Source organism: Elaeis guineensis, chromosome 11 (genome assembly GCF_000442705.2).
Source record: "Elaeis guineensis isolate ETL-2024a chromosome 11, EG11, whole genome shotgun sequence".
Classification (NCBI taxonomy): Eukaryota; Viridiplantae; Streptophyta; class Magnoliopsida; order Arecales; family Arecaceae; genus Elaeis; species Elaeis guineensis.
Window position 1 is genome coordinate 116,671,961 of NC_026003.2, and position 26,725 is coordinate 116,698,685.

General features: G+C 37.7%; 2 protein-coding genes and 1 non-coding gene across 6 annotated transcripts; all 3 read left to right on the forward strand.

Annotated features, from left to right (window-relative positions):
* The first annotated feature begins 1,050 nt into the window (after window positions 1–1,050).
* On the forward strand, window positions 1,051–3,493 carry LOC105053963 (putative kinase-like protein TMKL1). Its single transcript, XM_010935320.4, has 2 exons — window positions 1,051–1,913; window positions 2,821–3,493. The coding sequence occupies exons 1-2, from the start codon at window positions 1,412–1,414 to the stop codon at window positions 3,405–3,407; spliced, it is 1,089 nt and encodes a 362-aa protein (XP_010933622.1). The 5' UTR covers window positions 1,051–1,411; the 3' UTR covers window positions 3,408–3,493.
* Window positions 3,494–6,980: 3,487 nt separating this feature from the next.
* TRNAV-AAC (transfer RNA valine (anticodon AAC)) lies at window positions 6,981–7,054 on the forward strand. The gene has a single exon. It is a non-coding gene; the product is annotated as a tRNA-Val (tRNA).
* Window positions 7,055–11,946: 4,892 nt separating this feature from the next.
* On the forward strand, window positions 11,947–22,421 carry LOC105053962 (nucleobase-ascorbate transporter 11). Of its 4 annotated transcripts, XM_010935317.4 has the most exons (10): window positions 11,947–12,840; window positions 13,931–14,028; window positions 14,113–14,283; window positions 16,154–16,254; window positions 17,262–17,397; window positions 17,537–17,587; window positions 17,824–18,111; window positions 20,491–20,725; window positions 20,968–21,248; window positions 21,876–22,421. In XM_010935317.4, the coding sequence occupies exons 1-10, from the start codon at window positions 12,096–12,098 to the stop codon at window positions 22,095–22,097; spliced, it is 2,328 nt and encodes a 775-aa protein (XP_010933619.1). In that variant the 5' UTR covers window positions 11,947–12,095; the 3' UTR covers window positions 22,098–22,421. The 4 variants fall into 4 exon arrangements, with proteins under 4 accessions (XP_010933619.1, XP_010933621.1, XP_019709107.1 ...); XM_010935319.4 differs by lacking the exon at window positions 20,968–21,248; XM_019853548.3 differs by lacking the exon at window positions 17,537–17,587.
* The last annotated feature ends 4,304 nt before the right edge of the window (window positions 22,422–26,725 follow it).

Here is a 26,725-nt window from a genome sequence, read left to right on the forward strand (position 1 = left end):
ATAAATGCCTATCTACTGGATGCCTATTTTATTTTTATTGACAGATTTAGTTAAGTAGCATAGATGTCTTTTATTTATTTATTAGAGGTCTATTTTATTTTTATAAACATATATGATTAATTGGTATGGATGAATCATTCTAAACTCTTAATGTTTTTCTTTTCTCATTTTCTTTTGATGGACTAAATTATTCCTAATGGACAATCCTGATATTGATGGTCAAAATTGGCTAAACCTATCAAAGCCCGATTATATATAATGTTATTATTATATCATTTTAATAGCATAATCAAAATAAATATTTATAATAATAATAATAAATATTATTATTACTACTACTATTACATATTTTTGTAAGGAGTTGTGAATGTAGAATGTTTAATAAAATTATAAAATAATTATTATATATTAATATGTAAGATTATTTATGATATTTTATACATTATCACTATCACTACTTGGTGATATATCAAATACAGTGAAATTTAATTTTTAATAATATTTCAATGATATATCAAATACAGTGATCATACATCATCTCAGTATTTGTATATCATTCCAGTTTCCACATCATTTCGATAATTACTCAATAACCATGTCAAAAGATCGATGGCTATCAACATTAATGTGCCGTGTACAACACGCAAAACTATCTTATTTAATAGCTATCCATTTTATACATCAAATATTGCATAATATTTACAACGATATGTACCGTAAAGCATCCATGCTCCCCTACTGCCTCACGAACAGTCCATTAAAGCCTCCAGCCATTTCTCTTGGTCCCCACGAAGCTCTACCATACATCAACAGCAGCAAACAACAGGGACCATTTCTCCTGCTAGCTGAGTGGCAGGTCCCGGATTTACTACTGACCACTGTATCAGTTCCCCCTGAACACGGTGCATGTCCCAATCACATGTTGCTGAAATCACTGTTCTATTCAGTACGATGACAACTGCATCGGCTAGGCTCAACTAGAGAAATAAGGAGTATTACTTCTGTTACAAGTGCAAGAGTTCTCATAATCTAAGCTATTGGTGACATGCTTACCTAGGGAAGGAAAAAAAGAAAAAAACTGCCGCCATCCAATACTCGTTACTAATCCTTCAACTTACGGAAGCGAACCAAACTAACTCCTTTCCCTCTCTCTCTATTCTTCTCTGTATAAAATAATGGAAGCTTTTCTTCACTCCTCTCAAGGAACTCCGAATAATCTCTTGGGTTCTCAGTTATTGATTCATCCATGCATCTTCACAAGCCGGAAAGGTGTCGACTTTCTTCTCCTCTTGGTCTCCTCCGCCGTGTTTCTCCCTGAAGCTTCCAGTCCCCTCGATTGTATCACATTTTCTGCAATTCCTCAACGAAAAATGGAATTTTTCTGAGAAGACGCCACTCCAAGGGCGAAGAAATGGAGAAGCTCCGAAAAATCCGGATAATTCTCGGAATAACCTCTCCATTTCTTGTTCTGCTACTCCTCTACGCAATGTGCTGCTGCTTTCGGAGGAGATTCCGTTGGAGCAGGGAGAGGGAGTCGTTGGAGGACGGGGGATGTGGGTACGGCGAGGAGGAGGGTGAAAAGGAAGCGGAGGAGGAGCTGACCAGGTTCGCCGGAGGGGAGCATCTGACCGTCCACGACATCCTGGAAGCGCCGGGGGAGGTGGTGGGGAAGTCCAGCTACGCGACGCTCTACAGAGCCAGCCTCGAGCGGAGCGGCTCGGTGGTGCTGCTCCGGTTCGTCCGCCCGGCCTGCGTCGGCCGGACCCAGGACGTCCTCCTCGCGGTCCAGAAACTGGGCCCCGTCCGCCACCCAAATCTGGTACCCATGACAGCGCTCTATGCGGGGCCAAGAGGGGAGATGCTTTTCGTCCACCCCTTCTACGCCGCCGGGACTCTGTCGCAGTTCCTTCGGGGTGAGTTGCTTGATTCGTTAGTGCTCTAAAGTTTATATTTTTGGCTGATTTTGATGCAAAGTTTGTAACTTTTGGAGAAATTGAGCATTTGTATCGGAAGAAAAAAAGAAAAAAATTTCTTCGGAATTATTGAATGGGCTTTCTATGTACTGTGTTTGATTTGTTTGTCTGGACTATATGATTTCACTTTCTCTTTCTTTGTTCGCAATGCCGTTTTATTCTTCTTTTGATTCGTTTATTCGTACTGTATGGTTTTAATGTCTCTTCTTTTATTTGCAATCTCACTGAATAGCAATTCATTGTCTTTCTATTTAGAAGATTACAATGCTCCTTTCTGTGAATTTAGAGAATAACTTCCGTAACTTATTTTGAAAGTTCCAGGAAGGGAATAATCATTTGGGTTTTTGAGCTATAGCTTTGCCATGAGAGAGAAGAAAAGGGGGAAAAAAAACTTGCTTTTGCAAAAAGAAATGGATGAACTGGAAGTGTCTGGAACTATAATCTTCTGATGATTTGGTATTCTTTTGATTCTTACGGACATGATGATTAAATTAAGCTAGATTTCGATTTTCTCAAGCTGTTGTTCGGAGTAGGATCATTTTGGATTTCTTCTTCTGTTGCCAAGTATGTTTGGATGAGTTATATCTTCCTTGGAGTTTCATTATCACTTTTTTCTTAGTTTGATTTATCTTTGGGATATAAAAATGTTCTTGGTTTTAGTTAAACCGTTAATATTTGCTTTCTGTGGTGATGTTTTTGTTCACTTTATGTCGTTAGATATCTGGCTGCAATGCTAGTCATGTGGCACAAATTTTCTTACCCTTTGATTTCAAAAAGTTAACAGTTTGTTTTTTTGTGTTTGTCTTCATATCTCGATCTCCTGTTTGTTTCCTGATTTTCTCTACAGATGGAGTTGCTGAATCCCACAGATGGGGAGTCATTTATAAGCTTTCTCTGGGTATTGTCAAGGGACTTGATCACCTTCACACAGGCCTGCAGAGGCCTGTTGTCCATGGCAACCTCAAGTCGAACAACATTTTGCTGGACCATGATTTGCAGCCTCACCTCTCAGATTTTGGCCTGCACCTCCTCTTGAATCCAACAGCAGGACAAAAAATGCTCGAAGCCTCTGCAGCTCAGGGCTACAAAGCCCCAGAACTGGTTAAGATGAAGGACGCCAGCACCGAGAGCGATGTGTACAGCTTGGGGGTCGTCTTACTCGAGATGCTTACTCAGAAGGAAATTATGAACAACAAATTCTTGCGTTCTCAAGATCTTCATCCGCCCACCTCGTTGAGAAACTTGGTTCTTGAGCACAAAGTTTCTGACATGTTCAGCTCCGAGCTCATCAATCGAAGTAAGAAGCAAAATTCCAGTAATGAGGACAGTTTGTTGATGTTCTTTCAACTGGCGATGGCTTGTTGCTCTCCCACACCTGCCCTGAGACCGGATATCAAGTACATTGTCAGAAGGCTCGAAGAAATTGGACAGTGACAATTGCCAACCTTGTGTTGGCAGAAGCGGAAGCAACAACTTGTCATTGTAGGAATTGGAATTTGATGATGTTTTGTTGATGAAGATGTCGATAACCACGAGGAGGTTGACAGGAACAATGGGGACTAACTAATTAAATCTTTCTTCCGAGCAACCTTATCTACATATGGCTTACCAAAATGATATGCCTCTAAAGGTGGCAATAGGTAAGATTTGAATCGGATATTGTACTATCCATCTTCAAATCTTAACTTAATATCTTATATCCAAATCCTATCCGATATCCAATCGAGTAAGAAAAGAGATATACATCCCCATACCTAATGGATTCAGAGATATCTATGGATAACCTATTTTTCTATATCCAACCCATATCCACCCCATGCCTATCCCATATCCAAAAAAAAATAAACAACCAAAATAATTTTATGCATATTATCAATCAAAACAAAATTACCAATTCAATATAAAACATAATTTATAAGTACAGATTTATAAAAATCAAACATAGAAATAGAATTATAATTCAACATAAAATATATAAATAATCAAAATAATTTTATGCATATTATCAACCAAAACAGAATTATCAAAATAAAATTATAAACATATATATTCGAGTATGGTTTCGGATATTATCCATATCCGTAGATTCAGGTCGGATTTGGATTTGGCTAGAAAACAACACTACTCATATCCTATCCATATCCGTGCTATAGTTTTTGGGTTTTACTTAAATTCGGTCAAACTCTATTTTTCAGATTTGACAGAATTTGAGTATGATGCATACCCATCGGATCGGATCGATTTTGCCATCCTACATGCCTCGTGACCTTTGAATCAGTGGTCTTAGTCCATGTGGTGGTTGGGTTGGGTTTGTTTGTTGCTGAGGAACTGACAGTGCAGCATACCAGTTGAACCACTGACGTGCATAGCTTTTTTACGGATCAAAATGAGGAAGAGCACAAAACAACCAGGGTGTAAAACAGCTACAGAACTTTTGGTGCTCAAAGAACTTTATTGTGGAACTCTTCTGGATGGCCCTTTGGGCTCCATTGAGAAATAGCTTGAGCTTTGACATCAGTTTACTTTCATCTTTTATCTCCATATGGCTTACCAAAATGGCATGCCTCTAAAGATGACAATAAGTAAGATTTGAATCGGGTATTGTACTATTCATTCTCAAATCTTAACTTAATATCTTATATCCAAATCCTATCCGATATCCAATCGAATAAGAAAAGAGATACCCATCCCCATACCTAATGGATTCAAGGATATCTATGGATAATCTATTTTTCCATATCCAATCCATATCCACCCCATGCCTATCCCATACCCAAAAAAATAAACAACCAAAATAATTTTATGCATATTATCAATCAAAACAAAATTACCAATTCAATATAAAATATAATTTATAAGTACAGATTTATAAAAATCAAACATAGAAATAGAATTATAATTTAACATAGAACATATAAATAACCAAAATAATTTTATGCATATTATCAACCAAAACAGAATTATCAAAATAAAATTATAAACATATATATTCGGGTATGATTTCGGATATTATCCATATCCGTAGATTCAGATCGGATTTGGATTTGGCTAGAAAACAACACTACTCATATCCTATTCATATCCGTGCTATAGTTTTTGGGTTTTACCTAAATCCGATCAAACTCTATTTTTCAGATTTGACATGATTTGAGTAGGATGCATATCCATCGGATCGATTTTGCTATCCCTACATGCCTCGTGACCTTTGAATCAGTGGTCTCAGCAGCTGGATGAGAGTGGTTGATTTCTCAGTAGTCCATGTGGTGGTTGGGTTGGGTTTGTTTGTTGCAGTGGAACTGACAGTGCAGCATACCAGTTGAACCACTGACATGCATAGTTTTTTTACAGATCAAAATGAGGAAGAGCACACAACAACCAGGGTGTAAAACAGCTACAGAACTTTTGGTGCTGGAAGAACTTTATTGTGGAACTCTTCTGGATGGCCCTTTGGGCTCCATTGAGAAATAGCTTGAGCTTTGACATCAGTTTACTTTCATCTTTTATCTCAGATTCCAAGTTCACTTTTCTGACCACTTTAATGTTTCACATGTTAAAGAGGAACCATGTGACAGAGAACTACTCTTGCTAGCCGAGCTGGCTCGGCCTGAATCAGAGGATTTATGTCCTTCACTGGAGAGTTATTTGGAACAGCTGGCTCCTTTTCAATAGAAAGGAATAGCCAAACCAACTCAGCTGGCTGGTCAATCTCACTGATCTTATCGGCCGGCAAACTAGAGACGGATGACCACAGTTCCAACCTTACCAGCACCATAGGTTTACTTATCAATGAAGCCCCTCAACCTGCTATCTTTTCTTACAAAGTAAACCAAGTGTTGCTGAGGAGTACAAACAGATCTAAAACACATGGTAGGAATTCCTTTTGTTTTGATGCAGGCTGCCCTTGGAGGCTTCATCTCTCTATTGCACAACAAGGGGCAGCGAAATCTGTTGTTCGGAGTCTCATCAAAAAGAAATCTGTTGTTTAGAGGAACAAAAAAATTAAATGGAAATGGTGCATGCATTGTCAAGCTATGGTCTTTCAACTCTGCTTTTTTTTCCCCCTTTTTCTTTTTTTTTTTTTCTTTTTTTTTTTTGTTTGGGTGGGTTGGGGGGGGGGGGGGGTGGGGAGATGCACTAACCATATGCTCTCATAGCCACATGCATGTTTGAAAGGATGGGTGAAGTTTCAAAGATTCCCTGTTAAATTTACAAAAATCATGACTTTGCCCTCATGGTTGCATAAAAGAATGTACTGTTGTTAATGGCTTTATTGGATGCTATGGTGGAAGAAGTGCGTACTACACACTCAAAAGCTCTAATAAATGTTATAACTATATCTAGGGGTCTTTTTATATACCTCAATGCATGTAGTAGGTAGTAGCTCACGTTTCAGTAGTTACATGTCCCAAACCATCTTCAAAAACTTTGCCAACTGGATGCTGGGTTCACATAATTTGGTCGGTTTGATAGCCTTTTTTATTATAGTGGACAGATTACTAGTTATAAGCTAGTCTTTAAAGAAAATAGTCAGTTGACCACTCCCAAGTTGCACAAGAATAATGCTGATGAGATGGAGATATCAGGCAGGGCTCCGAAGACCCGAGAGCTATGAGTTATTGTAATATTAGAAACCTAGTTCCCATGCCCACCAACAATTTCTTGGTTTCCTAGCCGTAATGAATTAACAATTGTTGCAGTAGTTCTATGATTGCCAGCTTGGGTGGAAGCTGCAACCATGTTCCTTCCTCCTGTGCTGTGCCAGCTCTCTGAAGCTTTTATATTGAATTCGATCCCTTGAGTAACTCTGCTGTTAGAACATTGTGAAGAATAACTTGGGTGCATTCGGATGTAGAACCAAATCTTGATTCTAAATGACTATAGGATTTTTCAATTCTGAGTGTTTGAGTGTGCAGGGAAATCTCCCGAAGATTCTAAATTCATGAAATTCTATGTTTTCTACAGCCAAAGTAATGGGTGAAATATAATTTATGAAGGAAGGTGAATGCAGGTATCGTGGTGTAGTTGGTTATCACGTCAGTCTAACACACTGAAGGTCTCCGGTTCGAGTCCGGGCGACGCCAAATTTTTTATATTCGTATTTTATTTCATCAAAAAGAAAAATCTTGCTCAACTAACTTTACTGGTCATCATCTATTATGTTAATATCAGTAAAAAATGCTGATGATTTTACTTTTCATTATAGGTTGGATTTCTATATTCTCCAGTGCAAAACAAATTTGAAGCTTTGATATAGATGTTAATATTAGTTAAAATGCTGATGATTATAGTTTTTATTACAGGTTGGATCTTTTAGAGAACAAAACAAATTTGAAGATTTGATATAGAACTATTCCAAGGGAGCAACCTTTGTAATTTTCATGGTAGTTAAAAATCTTATCTTATTAATTTTTTTTTTTTTAATGGAATACAGAGAAAGTCAGGTACTTCCTTCACTCAATTTAATTAATTTAAAGTATATCTATAAAAGGAAAGAAAATCTAAAAAGGCATAGGAGATGAGAAAAGGAAATTAAAATGCAGCTAAAGAGGATATACAAGTTGAAATTTAATGGTATGCTTTAATCATTTTCCCCAGGAGTTTATCTTATTAAGTGAATTTTAAATCAATCTAGTTTCATGAATATTGCACTACACATTGTATGTTACAGTTGATATAGAGGTGATTCAAGAATGCAACTGTTGACAATATTTCTGCCCGTAATGAACAACAAAAGAGTAGGGTTTTGGTAACTAACAGATGTTTTGGCTGGAACTTCATTCCAAAAGAGATTATTATTTATTTATTTGTTTTTTGCATCACCAATATAATCAAGCGGGTCATTCGAAGTCTAATATTTTTGGGCGAGTAAGACAAACATGATGCTGACATTTTACGTGCCATAAGAGAGCGTTTTGATGTTAGCAACATGCGTCTCATAGGATGTTCATTAATACAATCCATTTTTAGATAACACTTTCTCTTCATTTAGCTTTCATTTCGTCTAATAATTAATGTGTTATCACTAGATCATCAAAACATACATAGTTTGCTGAAAAAGGAATAACATCAACTGTAATTTTCATCTTGCTTGTGTGCAACAATGAAATTCTAGATTGTAGAACCATCTGATGCTCTTAGCTTTGACAGGTGCATATATTTGCAAATATTTAATGATGGTTGAGGCTTGCATTGTATCCTTTCATGGATCTACCTAGCAAATACTTATTGTTGCCATCAATCTATGTATCACAGGTATGAATGGCACAGCTCTAAGTCATGGTGCCAGAGGAAAGAAAGAAGATCAATTGCATGCTACATTTTCACTGCATCTATATATATTTGGTCTGAATTTAATATTCCCCGCCGTCGATCATGTTCAACATATCATATGGGATATACTGAAGGTATTAACTCAATTTTTAATAATCTGGAATGCACATTGGATTGGTGTTCAACATCAATTTTGTTTCATTGGAATGCCCAGCTCTGGTTAGTTATTGATTGTTTCATGGTTGGCTGGAGTCATGGATTAATTTGGTCATGCGGTATTCTTCATGTTGTTTATGATCAACTGCAGAAGAAAGCACATCATGTGATGAGATGGCAATGTTCACAAGGCTTATATTCTATCATCTTAATGCAGTTTTTTGAACGATAGTCTCTTATTAAATTGGCTCTTGGTACTGAAATCAGTGTGGCCCCTGTAGGAACTGTTAGAATATTAACACTATTGAAGGCCCAGGAGCCAACGCAATATATGTGGCTTTGTTGGATGCAGGATATTACTATATGTGATCACCTGGAGGAGTGAGTATCAGGTTAGAGCATTTAATCACTCAAGCAGCGGGGCTTATTCTAAGAAAGGAAATGAGAAGCAATCAAAACATGCTTCTCTGCTTCAGAAATCCAGTTGCAGAGTTTTTAATTATGGACATAAGGCACTGTTCAAGTGTTCCTTATATTTGCTTACTACTGCCATTACATGTTTATCAGATGCCAGTATGCTTCATGTTCATATCTCTATTACTCATGCCTTGAATATTAACAACAATATTCTCTTATTTGGTGTGGATGGTATGCTTTGTCTGTTATATCTCTGCATGAAACCATGTTACGGGAAGATGAAGCTTGACCATTATAATATACATACATACATACATACATACATACATACATACATACATACATATATATATATATATATATATATATATATATATATATATATATATATATATATATATATATATATGTTAGTATGTGAAAACAACTGCAGAAAGGACACGAAATTTATTATCTTATGTGCAGGTCTACAAGGGCATTGTTTTATTTCAAGATTAATCTTCAAAACAAACTGTTGCACAGACTTCTATTGCTACAACCATCTACTAATATGGCAATGCTTTCAAATTGTTCGGTTTGCTATAATGAGTATTTGATTTCAATTGATCATAAACTTCTATGTATATTTCAAAGTTCTAACAAATACATCTCCAGGCTCTTTTACGATCGCCTCAATTTTTTTTTGTCGAGCAGTGTTATCGTCTGATTGCTTCATCCCAGTGCTATAGGACAATTAGATCTATCTTCCAATAGCTCTAGCATAGGGAATTGATTGCTGCACACTTTATATTGATTATGTTTTAACTCACATTGCTGTTCTTTTCTTCACAGAATTGTTTGGTTCAGCTATGTCATACCTAGTGTTGCGGCCAATCCCCTCATCGCCTGGTCGCCGGGAACGAGCGCCTGCAAAAGAAAGTCCGCATTGACCGGAGGCGGCTCCGGCGGGGACCCTCCGACGGTCAAGTCAGAGAGAAGACTATGCAACAGTGAAAAAGAAACAAGGAGCTCAACGAGAGAGAGAGAGGGAGAGCTTGAGAGTTCTCGAAGGGACCTCTTTAGCACTGTTGCCTTCTCCGATTTATAGTAGGAGGCGGTATGGCCCCGCCGTCGGTGATGTAGACAACTGGAGAGTTGTCAAATCGCCGGAGGTTGTCACGTCGTTGACAAAGCTAACAGGTCCTAGGAATTAATTTGCGTCCTTGGCAGGACAGCGCCCCAGGTTTTCTGGCAGGACAATGCCCCCTGGCATTTGTACGGCGTTTGCTTGATAGGACTGCAGCCCATGCCGCTCATTCGGCGTCTAGAAAGACCTGTAGAGGTGGGACGTCAGTTATCCAAACCGATGGTGAGTCGGCGGTGTCCCACCCGATAGGAAGTTGGTGACGGGAGGTCGGCTCTCAGGTGATCAGAGGCGACGTTGGCCCGTTAGGTCGATCCGCTTCGGTCGGGTACGATCGGTAGTCACTGTCAGTGTTGCCCACCGTCGGTCGAGCGAAGTCGGTCAGACGAAGTCGATCAGGCCATTCTCATGGATAGTCGGGATCGGGACCTGTAGTCGAGTCGGCGTCGAGGACGGGTCGGTGCTGATGAGTCGGCAATAGGGTCGGTCGGTATATCCCAACACCTAATGTACCTTTCAAACATTTGTACACTTTGGCTTTTGATATTTAAGTGATAACTCCTCATTTTACCCAAAAAAAAAAATTTATTGTTGCTGCTAAACCCTAGAGACAATGCATCTGGAAGTTGGTCAGATGTTTCAGAGGGTGTAGGCCGCCTGCAACAACCAGTAAATCTACAAAGAAAGTCCACACACCAGAGTGTGTCCAACGAAAGATCCTCCGATGCTTAAGTCAGTCGAAGTTTAAAGAATAGTTAAAAGAAAAAAGAGGAGAGCAGGAGTAGAGCATTAGCTCTGGAGTCAAGTTTTACCTGAGGATCCCATTTTTAAACTTTTTATATAGAAATTGAATCATAGGCTGGTACATCAGAATTTGATGGGCCATTAAGGCCAATGGAACCACGACCTGATAAGTCGTCGGAATCCATCCACCAACTTATAAACCAAAATTGTTAGTTATCGGTGTCAATGGTAGATCGTACTTGCAAATTAAATTTGTTAGTTATGGATGTCAGTAGCAAGTTGTGCTAACATTTTAAAATTTTTTGAAAGATTCCAAGGATCACTCGCATGATCGAATAAGACAACAGCCTGAGGTTGGAGTACGATCGAGGCTTTGTCCTAGATGCATTAATGCTCGTGCAAGCCTTTGAATGTTGTTCCTTGTTGCTGGTCAGGTCCTGATCTCAGGATTGATAACTGACCGAGCTGAAGATTGAGTAGAGGCCGATGATGTGGCACCGCTTCACCTCAAATTTTTGGATCTGCCTCAGACATCCGAGGTAGTCCTGCTGGGTCATTAGTGAGTGCTTAACTATATTTCGAGGAAGAGAGGTAGGATCGAATAACTTCTATAACACTCATGAAGAAATGGGAGTGTGTTCTCATCAAATGTACTACTACAGATAATCTTTTAAAAGTCACACATCGCGACTGCAAAGCAGTAGTCTAGTTGGAACGGACTTAAGCTTCCACCCAAGTAATCTAGTTGGGTCTTAAGTGGTCCGGGCGCAGGAGTTAAAAGGGGTTCTGATCTATTGAACTTCGGTGGAGCTGGTATGATATAGTTATTGCCTGTGACGAGGAGGAGACACTCGATAACGACTCTCATGATCACACCCAGAGAAGATTACTAGACCCGATACGGGAATAATTATTTTAAACTCCACTTTAAATAAAGCTGGCTATATTTTTTTTTTTTCCCCTTATTAAACCGTAAAATCATGATTTGTCCATTGTAATTATCATAATCATTTTTCCTGGATTAATCATTCTCATGTCCCACGTTACATGAACTCCTAACAAAAAACCAGGAAACAAATGTACTTTTACGGTACATTTGCATCCATCCTCGGTACTTTACATCAACCAAGCCTACAAACCCATGCCCGGCATATATCCGCCGGGGACCCACCAGCACCCGATGCCACGTGTCGACATCGGGCTTCACTCTTACTCTTTTTCGAACAAGAAGTCAAAAATTATCCCACAACGGCACCGAGCGAAATGACGCCCCACTTCCCACTACCACTACCACCAGAAAAACCAAAAAAATCCCTCGAATCCTCGCTTCCTTCTCTTCTACTCTTCTCCCACTCTCCCCTCCGCGATTCCTCCGTTCTCCTTTCTGAGCTTGATCTCACTCGCCCTCGTCAATGGAGTCTGGGTCGAGCTCGGAAGGCTTCGGGAAGAGAGAGGAGAGGCCGAAGGGGCGGCAGAAGCTGGGGCCATGGCCGCCGCTGATCGAGCCCTTCGTGCCTCGCACTGATCACAACCCCAAAGAGCTGAAATCCTGGGCCAGAAGGACCGGCTTCAACCCCAATGTCTCCGGCGAGACGACGGTGAGTAGCATCGACGAGAGGGATCCTGTGGAGAGGAACGAAGCTCCGGTGGCCGCCTCCGCCGCCGCTGGTGGCGGTCGGTGGGATTTGGAGAAGGGTCTCGGTCGCCGGGGAGAAGCGTTGAGTAAAAGAGCGGAGATCGGGGCGATATTGGGCAGGAGAAGGACCGGGATTGAGAACAGGGGGGTCGAGATCAATCCGGTGCCGAGAACTAACGGTGATCCCGAGAGTTTGGGTTTTAAGGATGGCGAAGGGAGGGTTGAGAAGGAGAAGAAGAGGATTAAGGTTGAACCGGTGATGAGATTGAAGGATGAGGTGAGGGGTATAGAGGAGGAGCCTCCGGTGAGAGCTAAGAATGATGGGTTGAATGGTAATGGCCGTGGAAATGGGGGACCGGCAGTTGCTCCGGTGTCAATTGACGAAGATTGGAAGAAGGATGAGAGGAAAGGCGAAAGGGAAGTGGAGATTGACATGTTTCCTGAATCTCCCAAGCCAGATCAACCATCGACATATAGACCTGGAGGGCTTAAGTGTGGCATTACAGAGAATCCGGGTGTCGGTTAGTGCATTACCCTATTCTATGTCGTTGCTTTTCTTCATGCATGCAATGTTAGTCGCTGAAACTGGAGAACCATTTCACAAGAACTCAAGCAGCCGTCTAGCTATTAATTCACTAAGTTTAGACTCCAAGTGGATTCTTTTATTCCCCCTCCACTTCTTTACTTGTTTTTGTTGAATATTTTCATGGTTTACAAGCATGCATTGGTAAACTTGTGGAAGCGATGATCTAAATCTGGAAATTTCAACGGTGTGAAACAAGAGCTTTCAGTTCCAGATTTTTTTCCCATTTTAATATATAATCCAGCAAATGCTCATTGTGGATGTTAAAATTATGAGGACCCGTGCAGGCATATTTAGTCTCACATCACTGGGTATATCATGGGTGCTTATGCAGGACCAGAAATCCAGATAATACTTTCCAGCAAATCTTTTTAGGTGAGGCCTTGAGTTGTTATAAATGGTATCAAAGCAAATCTGGCCTATGGCCCAGATTCGGGGGATACTGTAGTGTGGGTCCATTAAAGCTAATCATGGGCTGATCATGATGTTCATGGTTGGATTTGTAGTATTTATGAATAGTTTGCATGGATTTGGACCCTTAGTCGGCGAGGATGATGGGGTTTAAATAGGGAGAGTATATAAGGATCCGTATGGGCATGTGTTTTATCTTACATCGGCTATGCACTATATAAATCTTTGATATTTATGCAGGATCTGAGAAATCCAAATAATATCTTCTAGCTAGTTTTTTTGGATGAGATCCTGGGTTGTTATAAAAATGCTGACATCAGCCTTTTCAACTGCTTGAAATGAACTTTTTTCTGCTTCTTAAAGAAAAAGACATAAAAGGATGCCTCTCCCTTCACATTTTTCAGTAATTTTGATAGTGTTATTTCTCTTATACAACTATTACTAAACCTTTTTTTCCAAGTTTAAATGTATTCGCTTCCTTCTTCAGTGAATATTCACAGGAGGCAGTTGTTGTTTAAATGCTGATAAGGGTCTTGTATTGATAGTATAGACAACTGCTTATTTGTTTATTTATTTATTTATTAACTGAGTATTACTGGTCATGCTTCCTGTTGCAGCTGCCCTCATCTTTTATGGTATGCAGCATTATTTATCATTGGCTGGTTCGCTTGTGTTCATTCCTTTGATCATGGTACCAGCTATGGGTGGTACTGATGTAAGGCTCTTCCCTTACTGTTCTTCCAACTTAAGCAACATAATGAATCTTGAAGATTGATTTATTTGTCTTCTGTGATGACAGGAGGAGACTGCTTATGTCATTTCTACAATGCTACTAGTTTCTGGTGTTACGACAATAATGCATTCCTTTTTTGGTACCAGGCTTCCATTGGTTCAAGGAAGCTCCTTTGTGTATCTGGCTCCTGCTTTGGTAATCATAAACTCTGAAGAGTTTCGAAATCTCAGTCAAAATGTAAGTCTTTAGTTCATATAATGTCATTTACCATCTCAATCTATTGTTACCGGATGCTAACTTTTTATGTCAAGGCCATTTTGCCAGTCATCTAGAAACCTTACTGCTGTAAATAATTTGTTTGCATATACCATTTCCATACACACGTGCAGAATAGTTTGATGATGCACATGCATTATATGCATTATGATATATGTTTCTCTTGATTTTTTTCCTCCAAATTGCTACTAATAACACAAAAAGAAACAATAAAACCAACATAAGACAGATAACGAGAACCCCTTTCCAAGCATAGGAAAGTGGTATAATTAATTTCCTAATACAAAAATGGTCCATTATTGCAAATTAATTTGGGCAAAGTGATCAGGTGATCACCTTTTTCCTTCAACTTGGAGTCCAACCTTACTCTTAAGCAAGATTTCAATATGATCCTACCACCAAGTGGTTACAGTCACACCTAAAGATGAATATAGTCATGCCTATGCTTTGATGAGCTTCTGATTGCAAGGTCTTTCATATCAATCCATGCTGCTTTGTACCAAACATACCCTACTGTACCATACCAATAGGGTATAGGTGCAGTACCGAGGTTTGGTTCAGCATACAAGCCCAACCAGTCTGTACTAATCTGAACGAGTGGCATTGCCCCATACTGCTTGGTACCATCCATACAACAAATCAGTTTTGGGTGGTATCATTGCAGAGACTGGGAAAAAGTGTTGGAAGCCTATCTCATATAGGATGCACCGTACGATACCAACTGTACCATACTGAATGGGTATGTACTAGTACAGTTCTCCATCATGGGTAACTTTACTAAATTAGTTGCTTGGTAAGGTCCAGATCATGGTTGATCAACCCTATCATAAGGATGGGTAACTTGCCCTTTCCATGTTCATCCATGTGCAATAAGATGTATCTGCATCATCAATAGAGGGTAAGTAATTTCTCAATCACTCTAGAATTGCCAAGAGACTCAAGAAATGTGAAGTCCTCGTATATTGTCCATCCTAAAACAAAACTCTCCCTTGTGAAAGCCCCAAAACATTCAGAAATGGTTATAGGTTTGCCTTGACTGGTTGGCTTATATGGATTCGTTTAACCACAAACTAGTATTCATGAACTTGTGAATCAAGTTTACGCTTAAAGTATTAATCACATCAGTTTTACGTAATTGAATTATCAACCTTGATATTAATCATCAACATTTGCTTCGCCACAATAGATGCATTCTTGGGCTCATTCAAGTATCTAACTTTTTGGCAAATGACCAATTTTCCTCATTCAACTAGTACTAGATGCTACTTCAACTTAGCCCAAACTTAATTAATTTTACTCAAACCAGACAAGCAATCAGGTAGTCACACTGAGACAAGGCCAAGCTCTACTTTAACATGAACCCAATTTAAGAATTTTGGGTGTCCTAATTCAAACAAACCAACAATCATCAAGTCTTGCATAGTGTCTCTAACTGAATCTAGCTTTACTTTCATAATCAAACTGCACTGTATTTGCCACTGTTATGCTAGAAGAATAATCCATAACCTTGGTAATGAGCAAATGATCATCTTAGCATTTCCTTTCCAGCGCACATAAGCCTGCTGAAGCCTCTTTGCTATGTGAGACCTAAATAAATTAGATTTCTTACATCTTTGTATTTTCTCGCGATCCATGCACTTCAGCTGTTATTTTGTACTTGTACAATGTGTAACTAAGTGTTAATAGTGACTTGCTGGTTGACTCTGAAATTCAGTTGCTAATGAAGTATCCAACTTTTAGCATTCCAAAAAATTACAAAACTTGCATTGGACAACAGTTCTGCTGTTCTTTTAGTAGATGAGATCGTGTGCTTTTGTTTGGTCAAATGCAGAAGTTTAAGCACATTATGAGGGAACTACAAGGGGCCATAATTGTTGGTTCAATTTTTCAGACAATCTTGGGATACAGTGGCCTTATGTCACTTCTTCTAAGGTAAAGCTGAAGTGTTTTTTTTCAGAAACTTTTCATAATTATTTACTCTTGAATTGAAAGTATGTTATATCTACAATGCCTTTTTTTTTTTTTTGATGCAAACAGCTCTTAGTGATTGGTCGTTCTTGCTGTTTTTCATAGTTTAGGTGGGTCACCAAAGCTCAGTAAGTTTAGGAAGCAGGAGTATCTAGTAGCCATTGCCTATGAAGCCATACAATGTAAATGCTTATTTACAAATATTTTTTGGTTTTTTTGTTTCATAAAATACATGTGATACATCAGTTCAGTGATAATTGACAGGCAGTATTGTTCAAATAGAACCCATTGCTGTCAATAACTGTTAGCTAGGTTGGAACCTCTCCCATGAGGGCTTGACCTTGGAGGAGATTGAGGGTTCAAATCCTGGGTACTAACTCAATTAGTCCTCTTTTTCCTATCTTCATCTAGCTTTACAGCAACAAAAGTCTGGTGCGAAGCTAAAAAATATGGTGATAATAAGAATAGTAAAATACTGGCTGCACTTTAAAGATAATGCTTGCTATTTTGGTCCGTGTTAGGTGTGAACACTAGTTTTTTCATTTATTCTCCTTAGAAATGTTTGCTATGGAACCTGTCATTCCCTTGGTAACGAATCTGACAAATGAATTTGGGCCAGCTTTCCCTAAAAAATGGGAGAACATATGGCCATATGGGAAATGCCTTAAAAATTATGAGAAAATAAATTAATATATCATTCATATTTCTCATTCCATTTCCTCATCATTTTTGTTTTTAAACTCCTGTTTCGTTTCTATTTCATGCATTAAATTGTACATCCATTTCCTGAAGTGGCACCATGTTTTGTAGTCAGCTATATTTGTTCTGATTGATTCCAAATAGGATATATATATATATTTCAGAACTTTGTCTCCTTCTGGATAGACTGTTGCTGCAAGAGTGGCATATAAGTTGATTATGACTATCTGGTACTTCAAGCTTTGTGTTTATTTTTTTTGGTTATATTACAGGTTAATAAATCCAGTGGTAGTTGCACCCACTGTTGCCACAATTGGTTTGGCATTTTTCAGCTATGGATTTCCTCAAGCTGGAGCTTGTGTGGAGATCAGCATTCCCCTGATTTTATTAATTCTTATTTTCACTCTGGTAAGGATAAGTAACCTTGTTATACTGATTCATATGTTGCAACTTTGTGAGTGTTCTTTGTTACTTTGCTTTTGTATAATATGATGAAATTCAGATAATGCTCAATAATGACCATTTCAATACTCTTGCCTAATTGCAGTACCTTCGAAGAATTTCTTTTTTTGGGAATCGTGTATTCCTTATTTATGCGGTATCTTCCTCAACCTTTTCGTTTGTCTGTTTGCTGAACTTTTAAATCATAAACAGCATCCAGGGGACACATTTTCCCTATCTTGAGGCTTCTGGCTAAACACTATATATCTGACCTTCTCTTGCAGGCCATCTAAATAGATTGATTGCTTTTATTAATACATTTTATAGAATTCAACTATAGTGGAGCTTTCTTGGAAGTGATGCTTATCATCTTTTCACATTATACACTGGCAGGTTCCCCTAAGTGTTGTGATTGTATGGGCATATGCCTTCTTTTTGACAGCTGGTGGGGCTTACAACTTTAAAAGCTGCAGCTCAAATATACCTAGTTCAAACATCTTATTGGATGCTTGCAGGAGACATGCAGATACTATGAAGCATTGCCGGACTGATGTTTCTAATGCATGGAAAACTGCTGCTTGGGTTAGGGTTCCTTATCCATTCCAGTGGGGTTCCCCAACTTTGAGTTTCAAGACATCTTTCATTATGATCATTGTAGCATTGGTTGCATCAGTTGATTCAGTAAGTATCATTTAAAACATTAATTGCATTAAGTAGATATATTCACATGAATGCACATTGGTAAGCACTTGCATGATGACAGTATTCAGTTGCAACTGATGCTGAAAATATTATTTATGATGAGAAGCTTTTGATTGGTAATTTTTATCCTACAATGAAGAACTTATGATTTATGATTTGCTTTTTTTAGGTTACTTTTGGAATGTTTTCCAGACCAAACTAGGCATATGATAGATTTGTTTCCATTCCTGTAGTGTCTTTAGCAAATTCACTGCAAACATCAAAATTTTTGAACAAGCAAGGGGTGCCATTTCAGGTTAGGGATGTAGTACATTCCATTTAAGACTTGCTTTTGCCCCTTGTTTTATATATTAACTTGTTTAAGGTGACAAAATAATTAAATCAAGCTTTGACATTTTATTTTTCATTTTCAAATTTATTCTCACCCTTTGAATTGGGTAGGTGGTATTAGGTTTTACATGATTGTTGCTTGTTAAACATTGAAGATGCAACCATAAAAAGGGTAAGAGCATTTTGACTCATGGAAAACATATTTATCTTGTGATGGCCCTTAGGCACCTATAATGCTTGAATCTGAAGTGTGCCTTAAGTCGCCCATGTGAGTTATATGCACTATCAAATAGCTTATTGTTGAATTGAAAGTTGGAGGGATCAGATGTTGGTCTGATTTTCTAGCAAGATGTCTAGAATTTCTACTTTGTTGTGATGCAAGTCATCATGCACATAACAGTAACCATAACCAACAAACCTTATGCCAAATACATGGGGTTTGCTTTATAAGTCACTGTTTTCCAATCAAGGCTGTTAAAATCTGCCTGTGGTGTTTCTGCAAACTTTTCTTGGACTGTCTCTCATCACTCCTGCCATGCTGGCTCAGATTTTCCCCTCCTTTGCTAATCCTTTACAAATCTCAGCATGTGGTCCCTCATCCAAACTAGATCATCCCTCTTTACCAATTACGAGGCCTCCTCATATCTTCACTGCACACGTCGATGCCATAGAAATTAGATCTCCGTCATGTAGATGTTATTTGAAAGCATAGATAGAGAATCATTTTGTTGTACCGTGGAATTGATCGACAAGCATATTCCAGTAACTTGGTTCTGAAACTGTCACCAGAGGCCTGATCCCGACATCCTAGGTAGAAGTAACTGGCAAATGAGGATCCATAAAGCATATCTTAAGTTGTTGCAATGAGGTGTGATTGTTATTTTTATGGTCTACGAGCTTTATACCGTGGTTTTTCCAAGGTCACAAACTGTCACAAGAATGCATGCTCTCATTTCTTTCATGGCTTTTATCCAGGTAGCTATGGACTAGGCCAGCATATAAATTCATTAATTTGTTTTTCAGTTGAGGATACACAGAATACACCAATTCTGGCCTTGCACACTTTTTTGTATAAAACATATGGTGAGAACACACAGATGTAGACCTGAAGGCTGAGAATTGTTGAGCTGAGCAATTGAAAAATAATGCCAGCCAACGTCAAGCTGTGGTATATCATTGAAGGCTTTCATTATAAGATCATGACATTAATTCTTTTTTGCCATAAGCGATCCCTATGACCTGCAATATCTGGATTTCAACAATTTTTAAATTCCCGATCCTTTAATTATTTTTTCTTAGCAGCTAACAACATATCTATGACAACTTGAATTTGTGTGTTAACTATTATAAGGGGAGTAGTGATATAAACTTCTCTTCTGCTGTAGGCTGATTATAGATCCCATCAAAATTCATCTTTATTTTCTTCATGTGACTTTTGATTATATTAGTTCTGCACTTTACAGTTTCATATAATTTCCATGTAGAGAACTTAATAGCAAGTCCAAACAAAGAGGGAAAACTGCATATTTGAAATAAGTTGGCAGGGAACTTCTGCAAACATACACCTATATACTTATCATTACTGTTTTTTCAATATAATTTGAGTTGTGTTTTGGTCCTGATTATGGGGTTTATGTAGTCTATATTTAAAGTACTAGTTGCCTCATCTATGAAGATCACTTCATAGATTAAAGTAGGTGGTTAGACAAACATATCTAGGTTTTTATCTGCCAAGAAATTTTAGAGCAGCTATTTCTGACCTCAATTATTTTCTCTTAAGATCTTATCACCTTGTTTGTACAAGGTGAGGTATCAGCATGACCTTTTTGTTATCTTGGATTGACAGATATTTACTGGAAGTGTTGTGCTTATGATACTGATGGGAGAAAAACAATTGTTATGATAGATGTGCTTTTGGTTTTGCATTCTCATTCTTTTAAGGTGGCATTTGCCTCAATCTGACGGCATTCACAGTATAAGAACTGAATTCCTGCTTGAATATAGTTATACTAACTGAAAATCCTCCAGGTTGGGTCATATCATGCTACATCCATACTAGTCAACTTAAGGCCCCCGACACCTGGAATTGTTAGCAGGGGAATAGCCATGGAAGGGGTTTCAAGTATTCTGGCTGGACTCTGGGGTACAGGAACTGGATCAACTACACTGACTGAAAATATACACACCATTGATGTTACTAGAATGGCAAGCAGAAAAGCTTTGCAACTTGGAGCAGCCTTATTGATCCTCTTTTCTTTTGTAGGTAAGATTATGCATGGTGCTTAGGCATCTTTAAATGATTTATGCAGTCATTCTTTACAAGTAGAATACTAAGAGCCAAAGTTTACTTATGCAATATAAATATAATAATTATCAGGACTTGCACAAATTGCTTATTAGGCAACAGGACAAGAATTACATCATATTTTGGTTACAACTTTCTCTCTTTCTGCCTTTTTTTTTTTCTCTTTTTTTGGAGGTACATCTATCTTTTCTTTTCAACAGGAAAAATTGGTGCGCTTCTTGCTTCTATCCCACTTGCTTTGGCTGCTTCTGTTCTTTGCTTCACATGGGCTCTGATTGTAACACTTGGCCTATCAACTATGCAATATACTCAAACTGCAAGCTCCAGGAACATCATCATTGTTGGGTTTACCTTGTTCATCTCTCTTTCGATTCCTGCATATTTTCAACAGTATGAACCCACTTCCAGACTCATTCTTCCCAGTTATTTGGTGCCTTACACGGCAGGATCAAATGGACCAGTCCATACGGGCAGCAAAGGGGTGAGCTTTTACATTAAAACCTTCAAGCACATTCATGAAATAATAAATACAAGCATCAATTTGCATAGTTACCTAAAATTACAAATGCATGACTTGTCTAGCCTTCTGAGATGCCCTCCAATCTTTGCTGCTGACATGTGCCTCATCAACATTGTCCCCTAATTTATGCAAATTGATACTGTAACATGGATCTGATAGGACTTGCCGAGCACCCTATTCTTTATGAGAAAACTTCGTGACCCACAAATGAGGGAACCAATAATTAATAGGAGGTTCAATCAAGCATCAAGTGCAAACACTTAGAGAGGAATAATTTGTGTAGCATGCTTTTAGCCATGCTTTTAAGACTTGTGAAAAGTGTTCATTCATCCAGTAAAATGTATAATGCAACGTGAGGCTAACTAGTTTCTTGATGATCTAGTATTACCATTATGGATCACATTAATGATCTAATGCCAGGACGGAAGCATCCTACATGGATTATGTTTATGACTTTTGTGACAGATGAAAAATGAAGCTCGAACTGCCATAAACTGAGCATGAACTGGTGCATCTTGTTAAGACCATGTAGTTTATTCTGGATCTTATCAATACTGTTTTTTCTGACTGGTTCTATGCTACGTGCAGCTAAATTTCGCGTTGAATGCTCTTTTATCACTTAACATGGTGGTGGCACTCCTCGTGGCCTTCGTGCTTGACAACACAGTTCCTGGTAGCAGGCAAGAGAGAGGGGTCTATATCTGGTCAGATTCTAGTAGACCAGACGTGGATCCATCTTTTCTTGGACCCTACTTGTTGCCGGAAAAAATAGGGCGCTTCTTCGGGTGGGCTAAATGTGTTGGTTCATAATTCAATATTATGTCAAACCTAAGGCATTGATCATGCATTTGCAGCATCGTTGTTGCTATATTGTAGCATCATTCTATTAGACAATTTTGTTCAGGGGGCTATTTTTCATTTTATTTACACTTTTCCATTTATCTTTACATACGGAAGCTGAGAAGGGATAGAGGATACACGCTTAATTTTATACTACACTGCTGTTGCTTCCATGTTCGGAACTTTGTCTGCACCTTTTGATTAACATTGTATTGCCAAATTTGTATAAAACAATTGGATTGATTATCATTAATGTAATATCAGACGGTTGCTAGTGGGTTGCGGTTTTCATAATTTAAAAGGAAAAAGCAACTATTGTACTTCTTTACAAATAATTTTTTAAATTTCTTTGTGCAGATAAGACCTCACAAACTGGAATTTTGTCTGTTGGCATAATTCTTGTCACGCCTTTTAAATTTCTTTGTGCAGATAAGACCTCACAAACTGGAATTTTGTCTGTTGGCATAATTCTTGTCACGTTTCAAACCTGGAACATAACATGGCCATGCTATCGAAGGATAGATCCACGATAACACGAAGCCAAAATTCATCTTCTTAAATATAATAACAGGTGTATCACAAATAAATGTAATAATAAAGTTTAATTTAAATATTTGATTAAATCAAAACTGGTTCAGAACATCTAAATTCAAAGATAAAATAATCTAAGTCTTAAAATTCATAATGACTATAATTCATAAACATAAACTGAATTTCTAGAGCAAAATTTTTAAAGTTGCTTTGCTAATTTCCAAATCTGGATTTCCTTTCCTTCGGTCCTAACCTTATTTCTCAGTACATGAAAAAGAAAATAAAAAGAATATGAGCTACACTAGCTCAGTAAGTAGACTTCCGCTTCCTTACCGGATCAAGCATAAGTTTTCTATGATAATGCATCATTTAGTAAATAACAATTATTGTAAAAATAAATATTTCATAGAGTATATAATAAAATAAGTTATAAGCTCATCATGCATGCATAAATCATGTATATTTCATAATTATGAATCGTAAATCATTTTCATCATGTATTCATGTCATGTTTCAAAACATTGCTCACAGACATTCGTGCTAAGGTCACTATTATATCCGTGGCAGGGCCATGTTTCTTAATCGATAGAGTTCTTAATTCATGTGCCAACTTTATACCCGCTGGCAGGGCCATGTTTCGTATGGATGCTAGCTCCGGATGTCGACTTTCCCGAAGAGATTCATTCATAGCTATCTGAGAGCCTTTGAAATCATTTTATCTTTTTCTTAAAACATACATATACATAAATAGAAAAACAATGAAATTCATGCTTCATAATCATGTCATTTTTTTATAAGACATATTCATGAAATCAATACTCATAATAAAACATGCTTTTTCATATCACATATGCCGATCCTTATTTTATGAAAAATTATGATTTTATCAATAGCAATTCTTTAAATAAAAGTATGACCATTTAAAAATAAATAAAGAGCATAAAATCCACTTACCTCGATCGTCCGAGACCTTTTAATCTTCCTTAAAAGAATCGAACAGTCTTATTTAAAATATTAAATCATCAATAAATTTTATTTCATATATTTAATAAAATTACATAATATAAAGAAATGACCGATTTGATGATCAGTCCAATAAATCTCTCCCTTCGGCTCTAAACTGATTTAAAGTCATAGGTCCCTAAGAGTGTAGAAGATAGCCTAATAAGGGATTCATAGGATTTCTTGGAGAGAGAAAAAAATTTTTTTTTTTGAGAGAGAGAAAGTAGAGAGAGAACAAATTCAATTCTAGAGAGAGAAAGATTTTAGAGAGGGATGAGAGAAATTTTTTTATATATATATATTTTTCTTTTCTTTTCTTTTTCTTCTTTTCTTTTCTTTTTTATTATTATAATTATTATTATTATTATATGATTATATATTTTCCTTTTCTTTTTTTTTTCTTTTCTTTTTCTTTTTCCTTTTCCTTTTTCTTTTCTTTTCCTTTTCTTTTCTTTTTCTTTTTCCCCCAGTGGCCTTCTTTGGCCGAAACAGGGGACCTAGAGGTCCCCGTTCCCTTATGTCGGCCGTTCACGGCCACACCTTGTCCGGCGGTGGCCGGCGGCAAGGTCAGCCTTCCCCCGAGTTCGGAGGGTCCGTACCGGCGGTCGATGGTGGCCGTCGATGCCGGAAAATCGGAGAAAAGAAGAGGCCGGACAGAGGTTCTCTTTTCCAACAAAATCCGGCGACTCCCGTCGCCGGCAATCGTGTCCACAGGCACTAGAAAGAAGGGAGAGAAGAGAGGAAGAGGAAGGAGACCTTACCACAACCTCCGGTGACCCCCACCGACGTGAAATCGCGGCGAACACAGGTCGAGGAGTCGCGGCTTCAAATGGAAAAATCGGAGAAAAACTCCGGCAATCGTCGGTGACTGATGGATCTACCCTTAGAGGAGAGGAGGGGGTTCTTATAGAGCTCGTTCTAGGGTCTTTTAATGGCCCTAGGACTCCGATTCTTGATCGAAATCGGGGAAGAGGAAGACTCCGATCGGGAGTCTTCCTCCCTGCTCTATTTTTTTTGTTTTTTTGTTTACTGGGCTTAGTGGGCCGGGTTTTTACGGGGCTTAGTGGGCTGGGTTATCACAATTCTTATCGGAGACATTGCTGATAACTTACTAAAGCAGATATATATTCTTGCAGAAGAAAATTTCTACAAATAAAGCTTAATTGCAGTTAAAAATGTATTTTGGTATCCAACACAGCAGCAACACAGCGGTTGATGGGCGTTGTGGAGAGGCTAGAAGAGAGATCAGATAGAAGGGAGTATGTAAAAGAAAATTTATTTTGAAAAAAAAAAAAAAAAAAAAGAGGGGGCATCAGGTGCTACTGGAGATACTGGGTCTGCAGTATAGAGAATAAGAATCTTCATTTCACTCGCCAAGGATTTGATTGGTTTATGGGAAAAATTTTGCTTATCTTACTAGAATATTTTTTCTAAAGCTAATATCTGGATATATGATTTCAGGAAAAATATTTTTTGTGTGTTTGATTTATCATAAAAAGTGATATGGAAAATATATTTTTTAGAGTAATTTATGTTTGGTTGAGTTTTTTTTTTTATATTATAAATAGAAAAATCAAGTATGAGGTTTTAAGTTGTGAATGAAACGAAGCGATAAATACTGGAATTCTATAGTATTCTTCTCTGAATGAAGTTTAAAAGTACTCCAAACGCCTCTCCACAGTTTTTGTTTTTTTCTTTCAGTATTCTGAAACTCCAAATTTGCCATCCAAGCAGCTGTTCTGAATCTCTTTCCGGAAACCATAAATATTATTGTGACATCAAAAAGAAGATCATGCGTACAAGACCAAATATTATATATTCTGTAAATAATAAACGTTAAACGGCAACGAAGGAATCGCCACTAAGTTCCAAAAGAAATGCTTGCACCACCCGATGATAAATATAAAGGGATGTTTGGTTTGGAATCAAAATAGAAAGAAAAATCGGAATGGTTTGAAATCGGAATCGAAATGATTAAATTTTTTGAAGCATTTGATTCATGATCAGAATCAAAATTGAAATCAGAATGGGAATGAAAAATTAAATTTATAGAGGAGTATAGGGATTGAGTTCTATATAGATTGAGCCATTTTCATTCCATCTCCAAATCGAAATGAAATTTTACCCAACCAAATGATTGGAATGAAAGTTGATTCTGATTTCAAACCTCTACTCTCCTCAATTAAACACTTCTAAATATTTTTAAAGCACTCTAAATACCGCGTGTTAAAACTATCTTGATATATCAAACGAGTTTTTGCCAGCAATCCTTCGTGGCACTGGCATGAGAAAGCTTTTCGTCTGCACTAGACGAGCAACCCATAGCAATATCCCACTGATTTCGCTCGCAGGCCAAACGCATCCCCGGGGAATAATAACACACGCAATATCCGGCACTTAAATTTTTTTTTTTTTTTTTAAATGCAAAGAGCATAACTTGAAGTTTATGAAAGCTAAATAACCGTATTTTTCATTGGGATTAAAGATTAGAGTAGGCGTATGGTTATGGTACACTCAAGTCTCGAGTACTTCATGTTTTCCCACCATCTATCCTCTTTAACCTCCTTCAACTCATCAACATAGGAAGCCACGCTTTGGCCATGGTAATCTTGAATTCTTCATCGTTTTTGTTGCAGCAAGACGATGATAAATAAAAAATTAAAAAGATAAAAAAAATCATGTAAATATATAAGATTTATGTAAAAAATTTTTATATCAAAAAAAAAATCATGGATGAAGAAGGATGAAAATTTTTACTATCTTTTAATCATGAAGATTACAGAGTATAAAAAAAAAAAAAAAAAAAAACCTAAACAAGCATTTACGTCTCTAAGAAAATATATCTCGTCAAAACAAATGCACCGAGATATAATCAGAATCGAATTGGATCCATATCTATATTATGCTCCGTCCAACAAGCTAGAAAGGCTATTATTATCTCTGTGACCAGTGCTAATTTAAATACAAAATATCTCTACTATTTTGCTGCTTGGATTGGGTTCTTTGAGAAACTTATGCCCCATTAATCCTCTATCTCAGCATGGCTCAGTATTTTGTTGTTCTTT